The sequence below is a fragment of the Furipterus horrens genome, unplaced genomic scaffold (genome assembly GCF_987537825.1).
Source record: "Furipterus horrens unplaced genomic scaffold, mFurHor1.1.pri manual_scaffold_17, whole genome shotgun sequence".
In the NCBI taxonomy this organism is placed as follows: Eukaryota; Metazoa; Chordata; class Mammalia; order Chiroptera; family Furipteridae; genus Furipterus; species Furipterus horrens.
The window spans coordinates 109576587-109589959 of NW_028327187.1; the positions used below are offsets into that span (position 1 = coordinate 109576587).

At 37.5% G+C, this 13373-nt stretch overlaps 1 protein-coding gene across 2 annotated transcripts in view; it reads right to left on the reverse strand.

Annotated features, from left to right (window-relative positions):
• Window positions 1-12053, reverse strand: part of CDKL5 (cyclin dependent kinase like 5) — a 109981-nt gene extending 97928 nt beyond the window's left edge. For both annotated transcript variants that reach the window (XM_090264458.1, XM_090264457.1), the window contains exons 1-2: window positions 11837-12053; window positions 9309-9343 (exon numbers count right to left, since the gene is read on the reverse strand). In XM_090264458.1, coding sequence (XP_090120584.1) covers window positions 9309-9343; window positions 11837-11900 — 99 coding nt within the window. In that variant the 5' untranslated portion in view covers window positions 11901-12053. The remainder of the gene's footprint in view (window positions 1-9308; window positions 9344-11836) is intronic.
• Window positions 12054-13373: the final 1320 nt, after the last annotated feature.

The window sequence follows — 13373 nt, forward strand, 5'->3', positions numbered from 1 at the left end:
GAGGATTTTAGCATCGATGTTCATCAGTGATATTGGCCTGTAGTTTTCTTTCTTTGTTGTGTCTTGACCTGGTTTGGGGATTAGGATAATACTGGCTTCATAGAAAGAGTTTGGGATTTTCCCTTCTTCTTGGATTTTTTGGAACAGTTTGAGGAGGATAGGAGTTAGTTCTTCCCTGAATGTTTTGTAGAATTCGCCTGTGAAGCCATCCGGTCCAGGGCTTTTGTGTGCCGGGAGATTTTGGATTACTGTTTCAATTTCCTTCTTTGTTATTGGTCTGTTGAGACTTTCCACTTCTTCTTGATTCAGTTTTGGAAGGTTGTATGTTTCTAGAAATTTGTCCATTTCTTCTAGATTGTCAAATTTCTTGTCATACAGTTGTCTGAAGTAATTTCAAACTATCATTTGTATTTCTGAGGTATCAGTCGTGATTTCTCCTCTTTCATTTCTGATTTTGTTTATTTGTGTCTTCTCTCTTTTTTTCTTGATTAGACTGGCTAGAGGCTTGTCGATTTTGTTGATTTTTTCGAAGAACCAGCTCCTAGTTTCGTTGATCTTTTGGATTGTTTGTTTAGTCTCTATGTCATTTAGTTCTGCTCTGATCTTGATGATTTCCTTCCTTCTTCTTGCCCTAGGCTTTGTTTGTTGTTGTTGTTCTAGTTCTTGTAGCATTGTGGTTAGGTTTTTTATTTGAGATTCTTCTAGCCTTTTCAGATATGCCTGTATTGCTATAAACTTCCCTCTCAGGACTGCTTTTGCTGTGTCCCACAGGTTTTGGGTTGTTGTGTGCTCATTATCATTAGTTTCTAGAAATTTCTTGATTGCTTCTTTGATGTCATTGTTAACCCATTCATTATTTAATAGCATGTTATTCAATCTCCATGAGTTTGGGTGTCTTTGATTTTTTCCTCTGAGGTTGATTTCTAGTTTCAAGGCATTGTGATCTGAAAAGATGCTTGATATGATTTCAATTTTCTTGAATTTGTTGAGGCTTGTTTTGTGACCTATCATGTGGTCTATCTTTGAAAATGTCCCATGTGCACTTGAAAAGAATGTATATTTTGCTTCTTTGGGGTGAAAAGTTCTATATGTATCAGTTAGATCCATGTGGTTTAGTGTGTTGTTCAATGCCTGTATATCCTTGGTGTTTCTTTGCTTTGATGATCTGTCTATTGTTGATAATGGAGTGTTGAAGTCCCCTACTATGAGTGTGTTGTTGTTGATATCCTTTTTGTGGTCTTCTAGTATTTGCTTTATGTATTTGGGTGCTCCTATGTTGGGTGCATATATGTTTATCAAAGTCATATCTTCTTGATGGATTGTTCCTTTAAGTATTATGAAATGTCCTTCTTTGTCTCTTTTTATTGTCCTTGCTTTGAAATCCATTTTGTCTGATATGAGAACTGCTACCCCGGCTTTTTTTTCCGGTCCGTTTGCTTGGAATATTTTTTTATATCCCTTTACTTTCAGTCTGTGTAAATCTTTTGTTTTGAGGTGTGTTTCTTGTAGACAGCAAATATGTGGGTCCTGTTTTCTTATCCATTCCGTTACCCTATGTCTTTTAATTGGAGCATTCAATCCCTTTACATTTAAGGTTATTATTGACGTGTATTTATTCATTTCCCTTTGTACCTCTGTTCCTCTCCTCTCTTGTTTTTTCCTAGAACAGTCCCTTTAGCATCTCTTGCAATGCTGGTTTGGTGGAGATGTATTCTTTCAGTCTTCCTTTGTCTGAGAAACTCCTTATTTCACCTTCTATTTTGAATGAGAGCCTTGCTGGGTATTCTTGGTTGTAGGCCTTTGTTTTTCATTGCTTGAAATATTTTTGACCATTCCCTTCTGGCTTGTAATGTTTCTGTTGAGAAATCAGTTGATAGCCTTATCGGAGCTCCCTTGTATGTTATTTGCTGCTTTTCTCTTGCTGCTTTTAGGATTCTCTCTTTGTCTTGGAATGTTGCCATTTTAACTATGATGTGCCTTGGAGTGGGTTTTTGGGGGTTCCTCTTGATTGGAACTCTCAGTGCTTCTTGGACTTGCATAGCTTTTCCTCTCATCAGGTTCGGAAAATTTTCTGTCACTATTTCTCCTATCAGATTTTCAATTCCATGTTCCTTTTCTTCTTCCTCTCGTATTCCGATGATCCTTAAGTTATTTTTCCTAATGCTATCCTGTAATTCCCTTACATCTTGTTCATATTTTTTCAATCGTTTTTCATTTTGCTGTATTGTCTGGGAGTTTTTCTCTACATTATCTTCTAACTCACTAATCCGATCTTCTGCTTCGTTTAGTCTGCTTTTGACTGATTCTACTGTGTTTTTCAGTTCAGAGATTGTATTCTTAAGTTCTTCCTGGTTCTTGTTAACGATTTCTATGTCTTTTTTTATGCTGGTGTAGTTCTCTGCCAGTTCCCTGTAATTTTCTTGGAGCTGCTGGTAACTTCCTTGAAGGTTGTCATAGTTGATTTTAAGGATGTCGAGTATATTGAGCTTCTTTACCACCATTGTTTTGAATTCCATGTCTGACATTTGGGCTATGTCTATTTCGTCTATCTCTCTTTCTGAGGATTCCTCTTTTCTTTTCATTGAGGGGTTATTTTTGCGTCTTACCATGTTGGATTCTTTTTGTTTTTATTTATTTATTTATTTATTTATTTATTTATTTATTTATTTATTTATTGGGGGGGTAGTCTGCTTTGACTTCCCTCCTTTGTGGTGTAATATTCTTTATCGAAGGTCTGGGAGTTTCAGTGGTGCAGTCTCTTTGATATCCTGAGCCTGATGGTCTTCAGTTACCCTTTATGTCGTTTGTTTATGCTGTTCGGTTATATTTCAGATGTTCTTTGATAGGATCTTCCTTCTGGCTACTTGGTTGAGAGTCACTCTATCTGCTTTGTCTTGAGTTCTTTTGTGGATATGCTGTTAAAGACATAAACACACAGCCCAGGCAGGAGACCCACACCCTCAGAAAGTATCCCCCACTCTATCCTGCTATCGTTAGCCAACTAGCCCGTATTAATATAAATGTAAAGAGATTTGAGCTTTTATACTATAAGAAGAATAGATACGAGTTGTTTTTGGGGAGGAAAAATATAATTTTTGATAGAGGGGTTGATAGATTAATAATAGTTGAGACTGTGCAAGCCAGTTAGTAATATTTACATTGTATGTTAAGAAAAATAGAAGAAAAGGATAGAAAAATACTTAGTATAGTAAGAAAGTGGGATTGTATTGTATTTGGGTTTATATAGTAATTATATTGTATTATTTAAAGTAATAGGGGGGCTAAGCTAGACACACAAACGAATAAACCACTATTAAAGAGAAAGGATGAGAAGGAGAGGTTATATGCAACACGTTAGAGATAAAGTTTGTTATTATTGGAAGAGGTGGAGGAAAAACACTCCCCCAAAAAATCCCCAAGAAAATAGAAGAAAGAAAAGAAGAAAGAGAGAAAGAGAAGAAAATAAAAAATTTACCACAACCCCCCCCAAAAAACCCCAAAAGGTTAGCAAGAAAGGAACAAAGAAAGATAGAAAAGAAAGAATACAGAAGAAAGAAAAAAGAGAGAGAAAAAAAAATTGAACCAAAAAAAAAAAAAATATATATATATATATATATATATATATATATATACCCCCCAAAACCCCCCCCAAAAAAACCCCAGGAAAAGAATAAAGAAAGAAGGAAAGAAAAGAAATTATTAAGAATAAAGAAAGAACATGGGAGAAAAAATTTGGGAGAAAAAATTTGGAGAAAAAAAAAAAAAAAAACGATGTTTTTACTCCGTTTTAGCCTTGGTGTGTTGCCTTCTTTTTCTGGGTCCGCAGCTGGTCTAGTGTGGCAGGTCAGAGGTTCTTGTTCTTTTGCCGGCCTGGTGTGCGCACCCGGTTGCCGCTATGGTGCGCGCCCGCGGTTGCCGGCACGGCGCGCTACCTTGCTGCCCGCTGTAGCCAGTTGAGGTGCCCTTGCACGTAAGCCCCTGCGCGCTCTGACGGCCCGAGAGTTTGCCCCGCGGTTGGAGCCCACTGCTGCCTGGCCGCGGTGGTTCCCCGTTCGTGCCAAGGTGTCTCTGTCCGCGCGGGCGGCCCGAGCGCTTTCCCCGGGATTGGCTCCTTCTTTCGCTGGGGCGCGGCAGTTCCCCGTTCGCGCCGAGGTGACCCTGCCCGCGCGGACGGCCCAAGCGCTTTCCCCGGGATTGGCTCCTTCTTTCGCTGGGGCGCGGCAGTTCCCCGTTCGCGCCGAGGTGACCCTGCCCGCGCGGACGGCCCGAGCGCTTTCCCCGGGATTGGCTCCCTCCCTCGCTGGGCCGCCGCGGTTCCCCGTTTGCGCCAAGGTGACCCTGCCCGCACAGGCGGCCAGAGAGCTCCCACTGACCCCGGGCTGAGGTGCTTTCACGCTCGCACGCTGCCCCGTGCCCTCAGTCCCGCTGAGCCGAGCTCCGGGAGTTGGTCTCTCGCCTCCTAGGGCAGGGCCAGGGACACTTGCGCTCAGTGGAATCGAGCGTCCGTGGGTCGCCGCCTCTCGCTGTTCCCGTGCTGCAGCCGCCCGCCTTCCCTCACCCGTCTGGGCGGGCACAAACAGAGCCTGCGCTAGTGGTCTGCTTTCCGGCCTGGGGCCCTGCGCCCACGGGAGCTGTCTAGGGGTGTCTGTGCACAGTCCTCTGCGTGTTCAGTGGGCCCTCCCTGTGCCCGTTGGGGCACTGATCCTATGTCCGTTGGGGAATGTCCAAGGGACGCCTGGACTCACGGCCCCGCGCACCTGGGCCAGTGAATGAGAGCACTTCCCTATGTGCGCCCCCGCGACCCAATGGTAGGGTTGAGGAGTGGATTAGCGCGCCCCTGCGCCTGGGCTCCTCCAGAACGGCCTACCACACCCAAACTTTCCTCCCGTCTCCACCATCCACTAGAGAAAAATATAAAGGAGAATTATGTTCTCACTTGCCCGGTAGCACGCTGTCTCCTGTCCTTCAGCGCCAATGCCACTTGGTCGAGTCCCGTCTCTGCCAGCGGGCAGAGATCCGCTCTCTGCCTGACTCCTCTCTGGGGTAGCCTGTGGTCGCCAAAAATCCTTTGTGTGCTTCCCGCCACAGCTCGGGCAGCCGCCCCAGTCAGGAATCCCGTTTCGTCCCCTTTTTCTCCGCTATCCTCACTAAACAGGTTGTTCCCAGATGGATTTTCTCTAATCCAGCAGTGCCTTGGCTCAACTCCCGCCAATGTCCAGCTGCTCACTGAGATGTTCTGTCTGCAATTAGACCAAACTGTAGACGGGTCTCCGGAGCCTAAAACCGCAACCTCTCCTCACTCCTCCGCCATCTTACCTCCTCCCCTGATTCTTTATTATGAAAGCCAAACTCATTATTTCTCCCCCCAAACTTTTACACCCTTTTTAAGTTTTTCAGTCAAATAAATGATACCAATGTTTTACCATTTTGCCACAAATCTTTGGGATCATCTCTAACCCCTCCACAGGGACCTGTTACTTTACAACAGCTCTCTGCAGTGTCCTTCACTTTTGGTTCTGTAATTTAAGTCAACTTTATTATTTATTGAATACTTACAGGCTGTACCCTAATACTGGATAGCTCATGGCTTTGTACAACTAGCTATCTGAAGAGCATATGGTGCATACTACTTCACAACAAACAGAAACTTCTCATAACTCAACCCCAGCCACAGGAAAGGACCCACATAAAACAGCACTTCCCTGTCCTAGGCTCAATTGCGTCACCCTCCCACCTCTCTCTATTTGGCTGCACAACCTCTCTTGCTTCAAGTTCTAATCTCATCTCCCTATTTCAACTCCATTCCACTCACCCTACTTTGCAGAGAGGATGACCTCTTTGGCCTTCTGCAAAGAAAAAGTGTGCTGGAAAATATGCCTCAACCTCTCACAGGCACATCAAAGTAGACATGCAAAATTTTTTTTAAAAAATCAGCAATATATACCTGCAGGGTAAAGGTCCAAACCAGACATCTTCCCAATGTGAGTAGTAGTCACAAAGCGCCATAAATAGCTGAATGGTCATTGCTAAGAGTTTTCATATATTATACATGCCAATGTGTATATATAACAATAAACAGAAGCTGTCAAAAAGAGTGTACTGTTATCTTCTTCTTTTTTAGTTGGGCAGCATTTATTTCAGTGAACTAAGGAGTATGGTCTTTGGCCTGGAATAAACCAACATCTATTGTGTTCACAAAAGATGAGATGTATCTTTTTATAAACATGACCTCCAACCTTCTTGCAACAGTACACAGATTAAAACAGTAACAAATATACAGTATGCTAGAAATTATTTAATTATATATACACCCAGAGCCAATCTTCTCAAAAAGAGAACAAATTTATGCATGTTATCACACACACCTATGTGTAAGTAATCCTACATTTTTATAAGCACTTCGTTAAATTTTTAAAAGGTATTCAAAATACACAGGCATGATTATTTTACATATAATGGTACAATAAAATGGATTATATCAATTTTTAACTATAATATGAAATTTCATGGTAATTCATTTGTTTTATCCTAAAGGGTAAGTCTTATAAAAAGCATCAAATTATATATTTTTGGGTAATGGGGTAAAGATTTGAAGGTCTGATTCTGACTGCAAAAAGAATATACTATAACAAGTCTCATGACTAAACAGCTGCAGATTCTAAAAAAAGTTTTTATTACTCTGAGTTAGGCACTAATTTATACTTTAAATTTTCCATCCAGTGATATCTTTTTATGTGCATTAAATGAAAAAAAACAACGATACTTAGAGAGCTGGCCTGTAAGTCCCTCATTTAGCAAAGGGCAGTAAAAAGAGGTATTTTTTAAGATGCAATCTCATTTTTTAAAGTATCTCTTCACACAAACCATAAGCCATACAAGGTTAAGAAAACTATGGTTTACTCATCTTTGAAACTCAAAATACCCTACACATAAACACACACACAAAAATGCCCTACACATAGCCACTAGGAATCAAAGTTCACAGAGTTGGTTTCCTAAGAGCAGAAATGCCTGTTCTCATCCACTTTCACTCACTCTGGGCCACCTTGCTGGCACTAACAGTGTGCAGTGCGAACCTCTTCTTACAGGTAACAAGCATATTTTAACAAACAAATAAACCAGATATATGGAAAGATAAGAACAATATATTTAACTAATAGACTTTTTTTAACATAAAAGACAGAAGGAGAGCTTACTTACATAAGGTCAAAAAAGGCATGGGGGAAAGGTCACAGGAAGAAGTGGGACAAAAACAGAGAAAATTTTGTAGGAAGATTTATATTGTATATCAGAAAACCGTGGGTTTTAATACTCAAGGGCTAAGATTAAGAACTGAAGCTTCCATTTGCTACGGAGGTATTATGTTCATAAGAGTCAAATTCGACTTGGAAACCAATAACCTATTTCCCCTTTGTAGTATCCATCCAGGAATTTTATTTTTTTAAGCCCCAGAAGTTTATTGTAACTCAAGGTGACTCATTAAAAGCATCGCATTTCATTAAGGAACTTCCCATTTGCTTAATTTTAAACTGCAATAATATTTCCTGACATATTCAAGATGCTAAGTTTATTTATTATACTTATTCATCTAAATTCCTAATCATCCTAAATCAAGAACCAATGGTATTCAAACCATTTTTTGAGGATTTACTGGCAGAGATCTTCAGACAGCTATTACCAACAAAAAATTATTTGAACAATGAACTTCAAGAATACAAAATTCACTGAATTACAGATTTGTGAGCTAAAACCCAAATATACCTCAATTGTCATGAAGCTTAACTTAAATACAAAAGGTAAGTAATATTTTGTATAATAGGAAAAAAATACAAATGTAAAAATCACATCATCTTTATGTATATATACACATACATACATGTTATGATAGATTTGTGAGTTTAAATGGCTTGGGCTAAATTGTTAAGCTCATTTCACACATAAATTACCTATATCACTATGAAATACCACAAAAAACTTTAAATTTTGGTCTTAACAAATTACACAAAAAGTAGCATGAGGCCAGATTATTAATACTCAGACTAGTTATAATAGAAAAATATTTAACCTAATGCTAAAATTATTATCACTTCAACACTTGCCATATTTTTTTTCAAGAGAATAAATACTATTTATTACCAGTGATTATTTCCTGCTTTATTTTTGGGCTACATTTTAGGTTTTAAACAATGAACATTTATAACTGTTTAACAAAACAATGTCGTCACACTTGACCATCAAATCCATTTGTTTTAGTTCCACTGGGCAAAGCTTCACCCCCACCTGCCCTTTCACCCTTTAATGGAAGGACGTCACCTATTGCCAAAGTTCTCTCAGGTATAGAGCTGTTTCCACTTCAGAGGCCACAGCTCTGGGGAGCAGATGGCACCCAACACCAAAGGGAATCAGGTCTCTTTTTAATGCCCCACATCTGTACTAAGCCCAGATAGTTCAGGTCACTGAGGAAGACAAGACACAAAGCCACATTTCCCTCAGGATAGAGAGCACTGTGTCCTTAGGTCTGCCATGGCAGGTGGTATTTTGATGGTTCCTGCCCCCATCCCAACTTTCCTCACTATAATGACTATGGGATGTCACAGTCTCTTGAATAGTAAGACTCTATCAGAAGAGGACAAAATTCAGAGTGTGACAGAGGTCAGCCAACGCAGCTGAGGTGTAATTAACATACAACATTATATTAGTCTCTTTGTAAAATATGCTTACCACTGAGCAACAGCTATGGAAAGTTGAAATAACTTACCTGAATAAATGGAGATTATTATCATATTCGAATAATCTATGTAACACGATTCCTTTCAAGGCTGTTCAGAGTGATTGACTACAGCCAATAATCATAATCATATACTATTATCCTAAGCCGTATCTCATAATCAAATACCTATCCACTATTCACTTCAAAATCTGGATTCAGATCCATCAAGCATCGTAAGTTTTTGGGTGTACATAAAAAATACTGACTGAATGAAATTCCTCCTTGCTCTTACATACCTGAACATAAGTTCACCACTACATTGATTTCTTCTCTACCACTTTTTCTCTTTCCAATGTATAGCTTTTCACCTATACATAGGTCAGCTGAAAAAATAACACATAATTGCAAAGAACTAATGACTACCTAATCATGATAAAGCTTGTCCCAAAGTAGTCTCCCTTCTCTGGGTTCACATATTAATTCTAATCAATAAACATCATTATTATAGCCAGACAGTTTTAATTATATGCCTACATACACAGAACACTACATAAGTTTCAAAACAATTAAACACAAGATATTTTCTTCTTGTACTTGCCTTGTGTCTGCATTTAAGTACAACTCCATAGGCTCCTATAATAAAAAGAAATAAACAGTTAGAGTAGTATACAAACTACAGCTCTTGTAGAAACTGAAGTTCTATTATATTTACAATTATGATCAATATATGTTATAATGATTCCTAAAATGACAATATTCTGCAGTGATAATGCACTGAGCCACATAAAGAGACAGCATGGATATTGATTATATATATATTTTATAATCCAAGAGTATAAAAACCTATTTCTTCAACATGTATCTTTAAAGGTTTCTCCTTTTAAAGAAAATTTCACTTGAGACATCTTTAAATTTAAGCTTAAAATATTCTGTAGACAATATCTGGGCATAAGAACTTTAGGAGTAAATGAAAATTAATTCAAGAGGTTCTAGGAAACTAAAAATGTAAGAGCTAAGGATTTCCCAATAGTAATCTCAAGCATGGAGCCTACCAAATATGTTCTCTGTCCTAGGAGACATTTAAATCCTCTTATAGGATATTGGAATCTCTTTCCTGATTGGCAAAACAGTATAGGCATAAGTATTCCAATTAATAACTAGTAGAAGTTGATACATTTTTGCCACTATAGTCAATTCAAGGGCACAGGCTACGAGCAGTCGAAGAATTTCTGGCCATTCATAACCATGCACTCCCACTGTGTTTGGTATATTTTAATGAGATTCATCACTACCTTTTGGGTTACTTATCCTATTATCTAGTCAATAAACTACTTCCTTAGGGGCAGAACACAGAGTTGACAGCAAGGTACACAGAAAACTGAGGTTAAAGTTATACTCTGAAAATCTAATTAGGAGAATCAAAAGGTTATGTATGATAACTGAAGTTTGTAGAAATATCAAGAACACTGACATTAACAGACAGGCAAAGCCTCATGCATCTATGAGGAGACCTGAGGGACATGAAATTGAGGAACGAGTCTCCAACAGTCTAGGGAACCAGAACATGTCTTCCCAACTTTGATGGAGATGCATGAACCTTATTATCACAGTTAGAATGGGACCAGCCATTACAGCCATCCAACTTAGCTCCACAATCACAGGCAATCATCCAGTCCTTGTGCCAGTTTTTCTACGGGGTGAAAATGTGCTTGTCTAGGCTACAGGAATGTAGTTTGTTTGACAGCTTTTAATTTTCTTAATATATATGTGTATTTCTTAGCCAAAAAGCACTTTAGGTACTTCACAAGGAAAAAATATATAGCAATAATGCTTCTAACTACAACTTAAACTGACATATTCTGATTTATATAACAGTCTGGTAGTTTTATTGTAGTTAATCAGAGCCAATCCCTGAGAAGATGATCACTTATAGATATACAAAGGAAAACAAGGTTATGATCCACAAAACTTAGACCCAGAATCTGGAACATTCCAACCCTGTTACACCCAATAAGGAGACCTCTCCAGTCACTAGATTTATTGCATAAGTCTTTAATTGTAATACTTTTGAAAAAAAATCAACAAACAAAAAAGGCAGGTATTATAAAACAGACAATAGATAATATATGAAGAGTAAATCTTATTTACATAGTATCAATGAAGAAGAAGGGATTGACTGGTGAAGAAGGATCTGTTCTTTTAATATGGTTTCAGCCTCAGACCTTGAAGCTAACACCAAATGATTAGACTGTATTTTAATTGTTTTTATTTATTTGAAAAGGATTTGATAACATAATATTAAAATCTAAAACAGCTTTGCTGTTCACATTGCTAAATTTTTAAAACTTTTGAAATATAAAATTTATTTGAAAATTCTAAAATATAGAATTTTGTAGCATTTGTTTTAAAGATATAAATGCTAAGAAACTAATTATAGTCTCTTATCCCATTAACAGAATCATTTATTGAAATCTCCATAAAGTTATCTTTAAGTTAAGAGCAAAAATTACTAACAAGGAAAAATTAGGAAGACTTCCAAAAAATGACTTAACCATACTTCATCTAATAAATGAGCAACATTGATTATAAGCATGATTTTATGTACTAAGAAAGAAAAAACACTGCCAATTAGACCATGACATGCCACTGATCATAACATACATCTGATTTCAAAGATATTACAATATGCCTTAGAATTTATAAAATGTAGTTTTTCATTCCCAAAGACAAATAGAAGTTATTCATTCATTTATTTACCATGTAGTAAGTAAAATGTAACTAACACAAATAAATTTTAAGTTATTCACAATACGCCTAGCTGACAGAAAAATAAAATGTAACCAAAAACTTATTGACTAAAGAAACCATGATTCCTAATGAGAAGAATGAAATAAAGGAAGCCTTAAGAAAGCCCTAACTTATTAAACTTTAAGAGGTTTTAAAATGTTATTAACTTTCAACTGGAGAATAAGACATAATAGTTGAGAGTAATTTTATTTTTAATATCTTACTCTTAGGCCCATATCTAAACTGACATAGATTAAATTAAGAGGACCTGAATTATTAACTTTTTGGTGGTAGTTATAATTGTACATTGCCCAAAAACTTAAGGAATGCTAAACTTACCTTCACCTACAACCCCAAGGATCTCAAATTTATTCATCACATTACCAATGTTAGGAATCTTCATGAAGACAAACTCCTCTTCTGATGTGAGCCACAGAACATGGCATCAAAAAAAGAACTTCTGAGAAAGTTGTGCAGTAAGTAGAGCAAAAAACAGTCGAGGGAAGAAATTCTCATAGGTTGGCAGGAACTCACATATTTCTTCTACTGTGAAGTATTAAATGATTCCCTGAAAGAACAAACAGTTAAAAACTATAGCTTTATATCTCAGTAATCTGATAACTTAGCCTATCTTTTTGTATAGTTCTTTTCAAACCATGTTAATGTTTCATATACAAAAATAATAATAATCACAGGAGGGAAGGACCCGAACTGGAACACAAATGAACAAATGTACTTAATTGTATTTGAAATCAATAACACAAACACACTGAAGGGGAAAAAGAATTAACCCTAGGTAACTCTTGAAAACGATATTTTCACAACATACTCTGCTCAAGCTAAAGACAAAAATAAATATAAACATGCATTATACTCTACTTAGATATTTGTTTTTACACAGAGATATGAAGCTTCTTTGTGTGTATTCTAGGATTGAGCAAATAATATATTGTGTATAATGAGAGTTTAGTCCCTTATTCTCATAAAAAGAAGTTACAAATATGAAAAGGGAGAAGGCTTAGAATTAGAGGTAACCATATAAACTCAGTTTTTAATATAGAGAGATGTAGAAATAGATATAAATGTATGTGTAAATATACATACACACATATATTCCTTAGCTTGGTCTGCTGAGGGGGCCTGGAAGCAATGACACTCCAATAGCCATGAGCACAGCTAATGCACAATAAAAGGAACCAGAGTTCCTTGGAGAAATGACTGATTTCCAGACCAGGGCAGAAAGTAAGAAAATGTGCAAAGAATAACAGGGGCACATGTCTAAAGAACACAGGAGTCAGCTTGAAGAGATATCTACTGGTCAAATGAGGAACATTTGAACAACAAAATAAAAATAGCACATTATAACCCATAGAATAAAATAAAAACACAACAGACCTTAGTGATATATATGAATGGGGGAAAGAAAATGCTCTTTCTTCGAGTATAATTCCAAGTAATAAATGTGGTGAAGAAATTAGAAAAATCGCCATTTGGCAACCACCTTGGCTATAATTATTTCAGGCAAGTATCATCAATACATAATAAAACTAGTGGTTGAAAGTTTGATGGAAAGCAAAATATTACCTAGTTTCAAAGTAGCTCTCTACAAGATACTTACCAATTACAAAGGGAAAAATAGGAATTTCATAGTGAAGAATCCTGCCAGATACTACCTTACGAGAATAAGATTAACATCGTTAGGAAGAGGACAAGGCAACACTGTATGCCTCATGACAGGATGCATCACAACATACTCCTGTGGCATTCCTTCTAAAAAGGTAAAGCCTGAATCTAACCAGAGACATCAGCAGACAAGCTAAGGGCATTCTACAAAATAACTGGCCTGTATTCTTTAAAAATGTCAATGTCATGAACG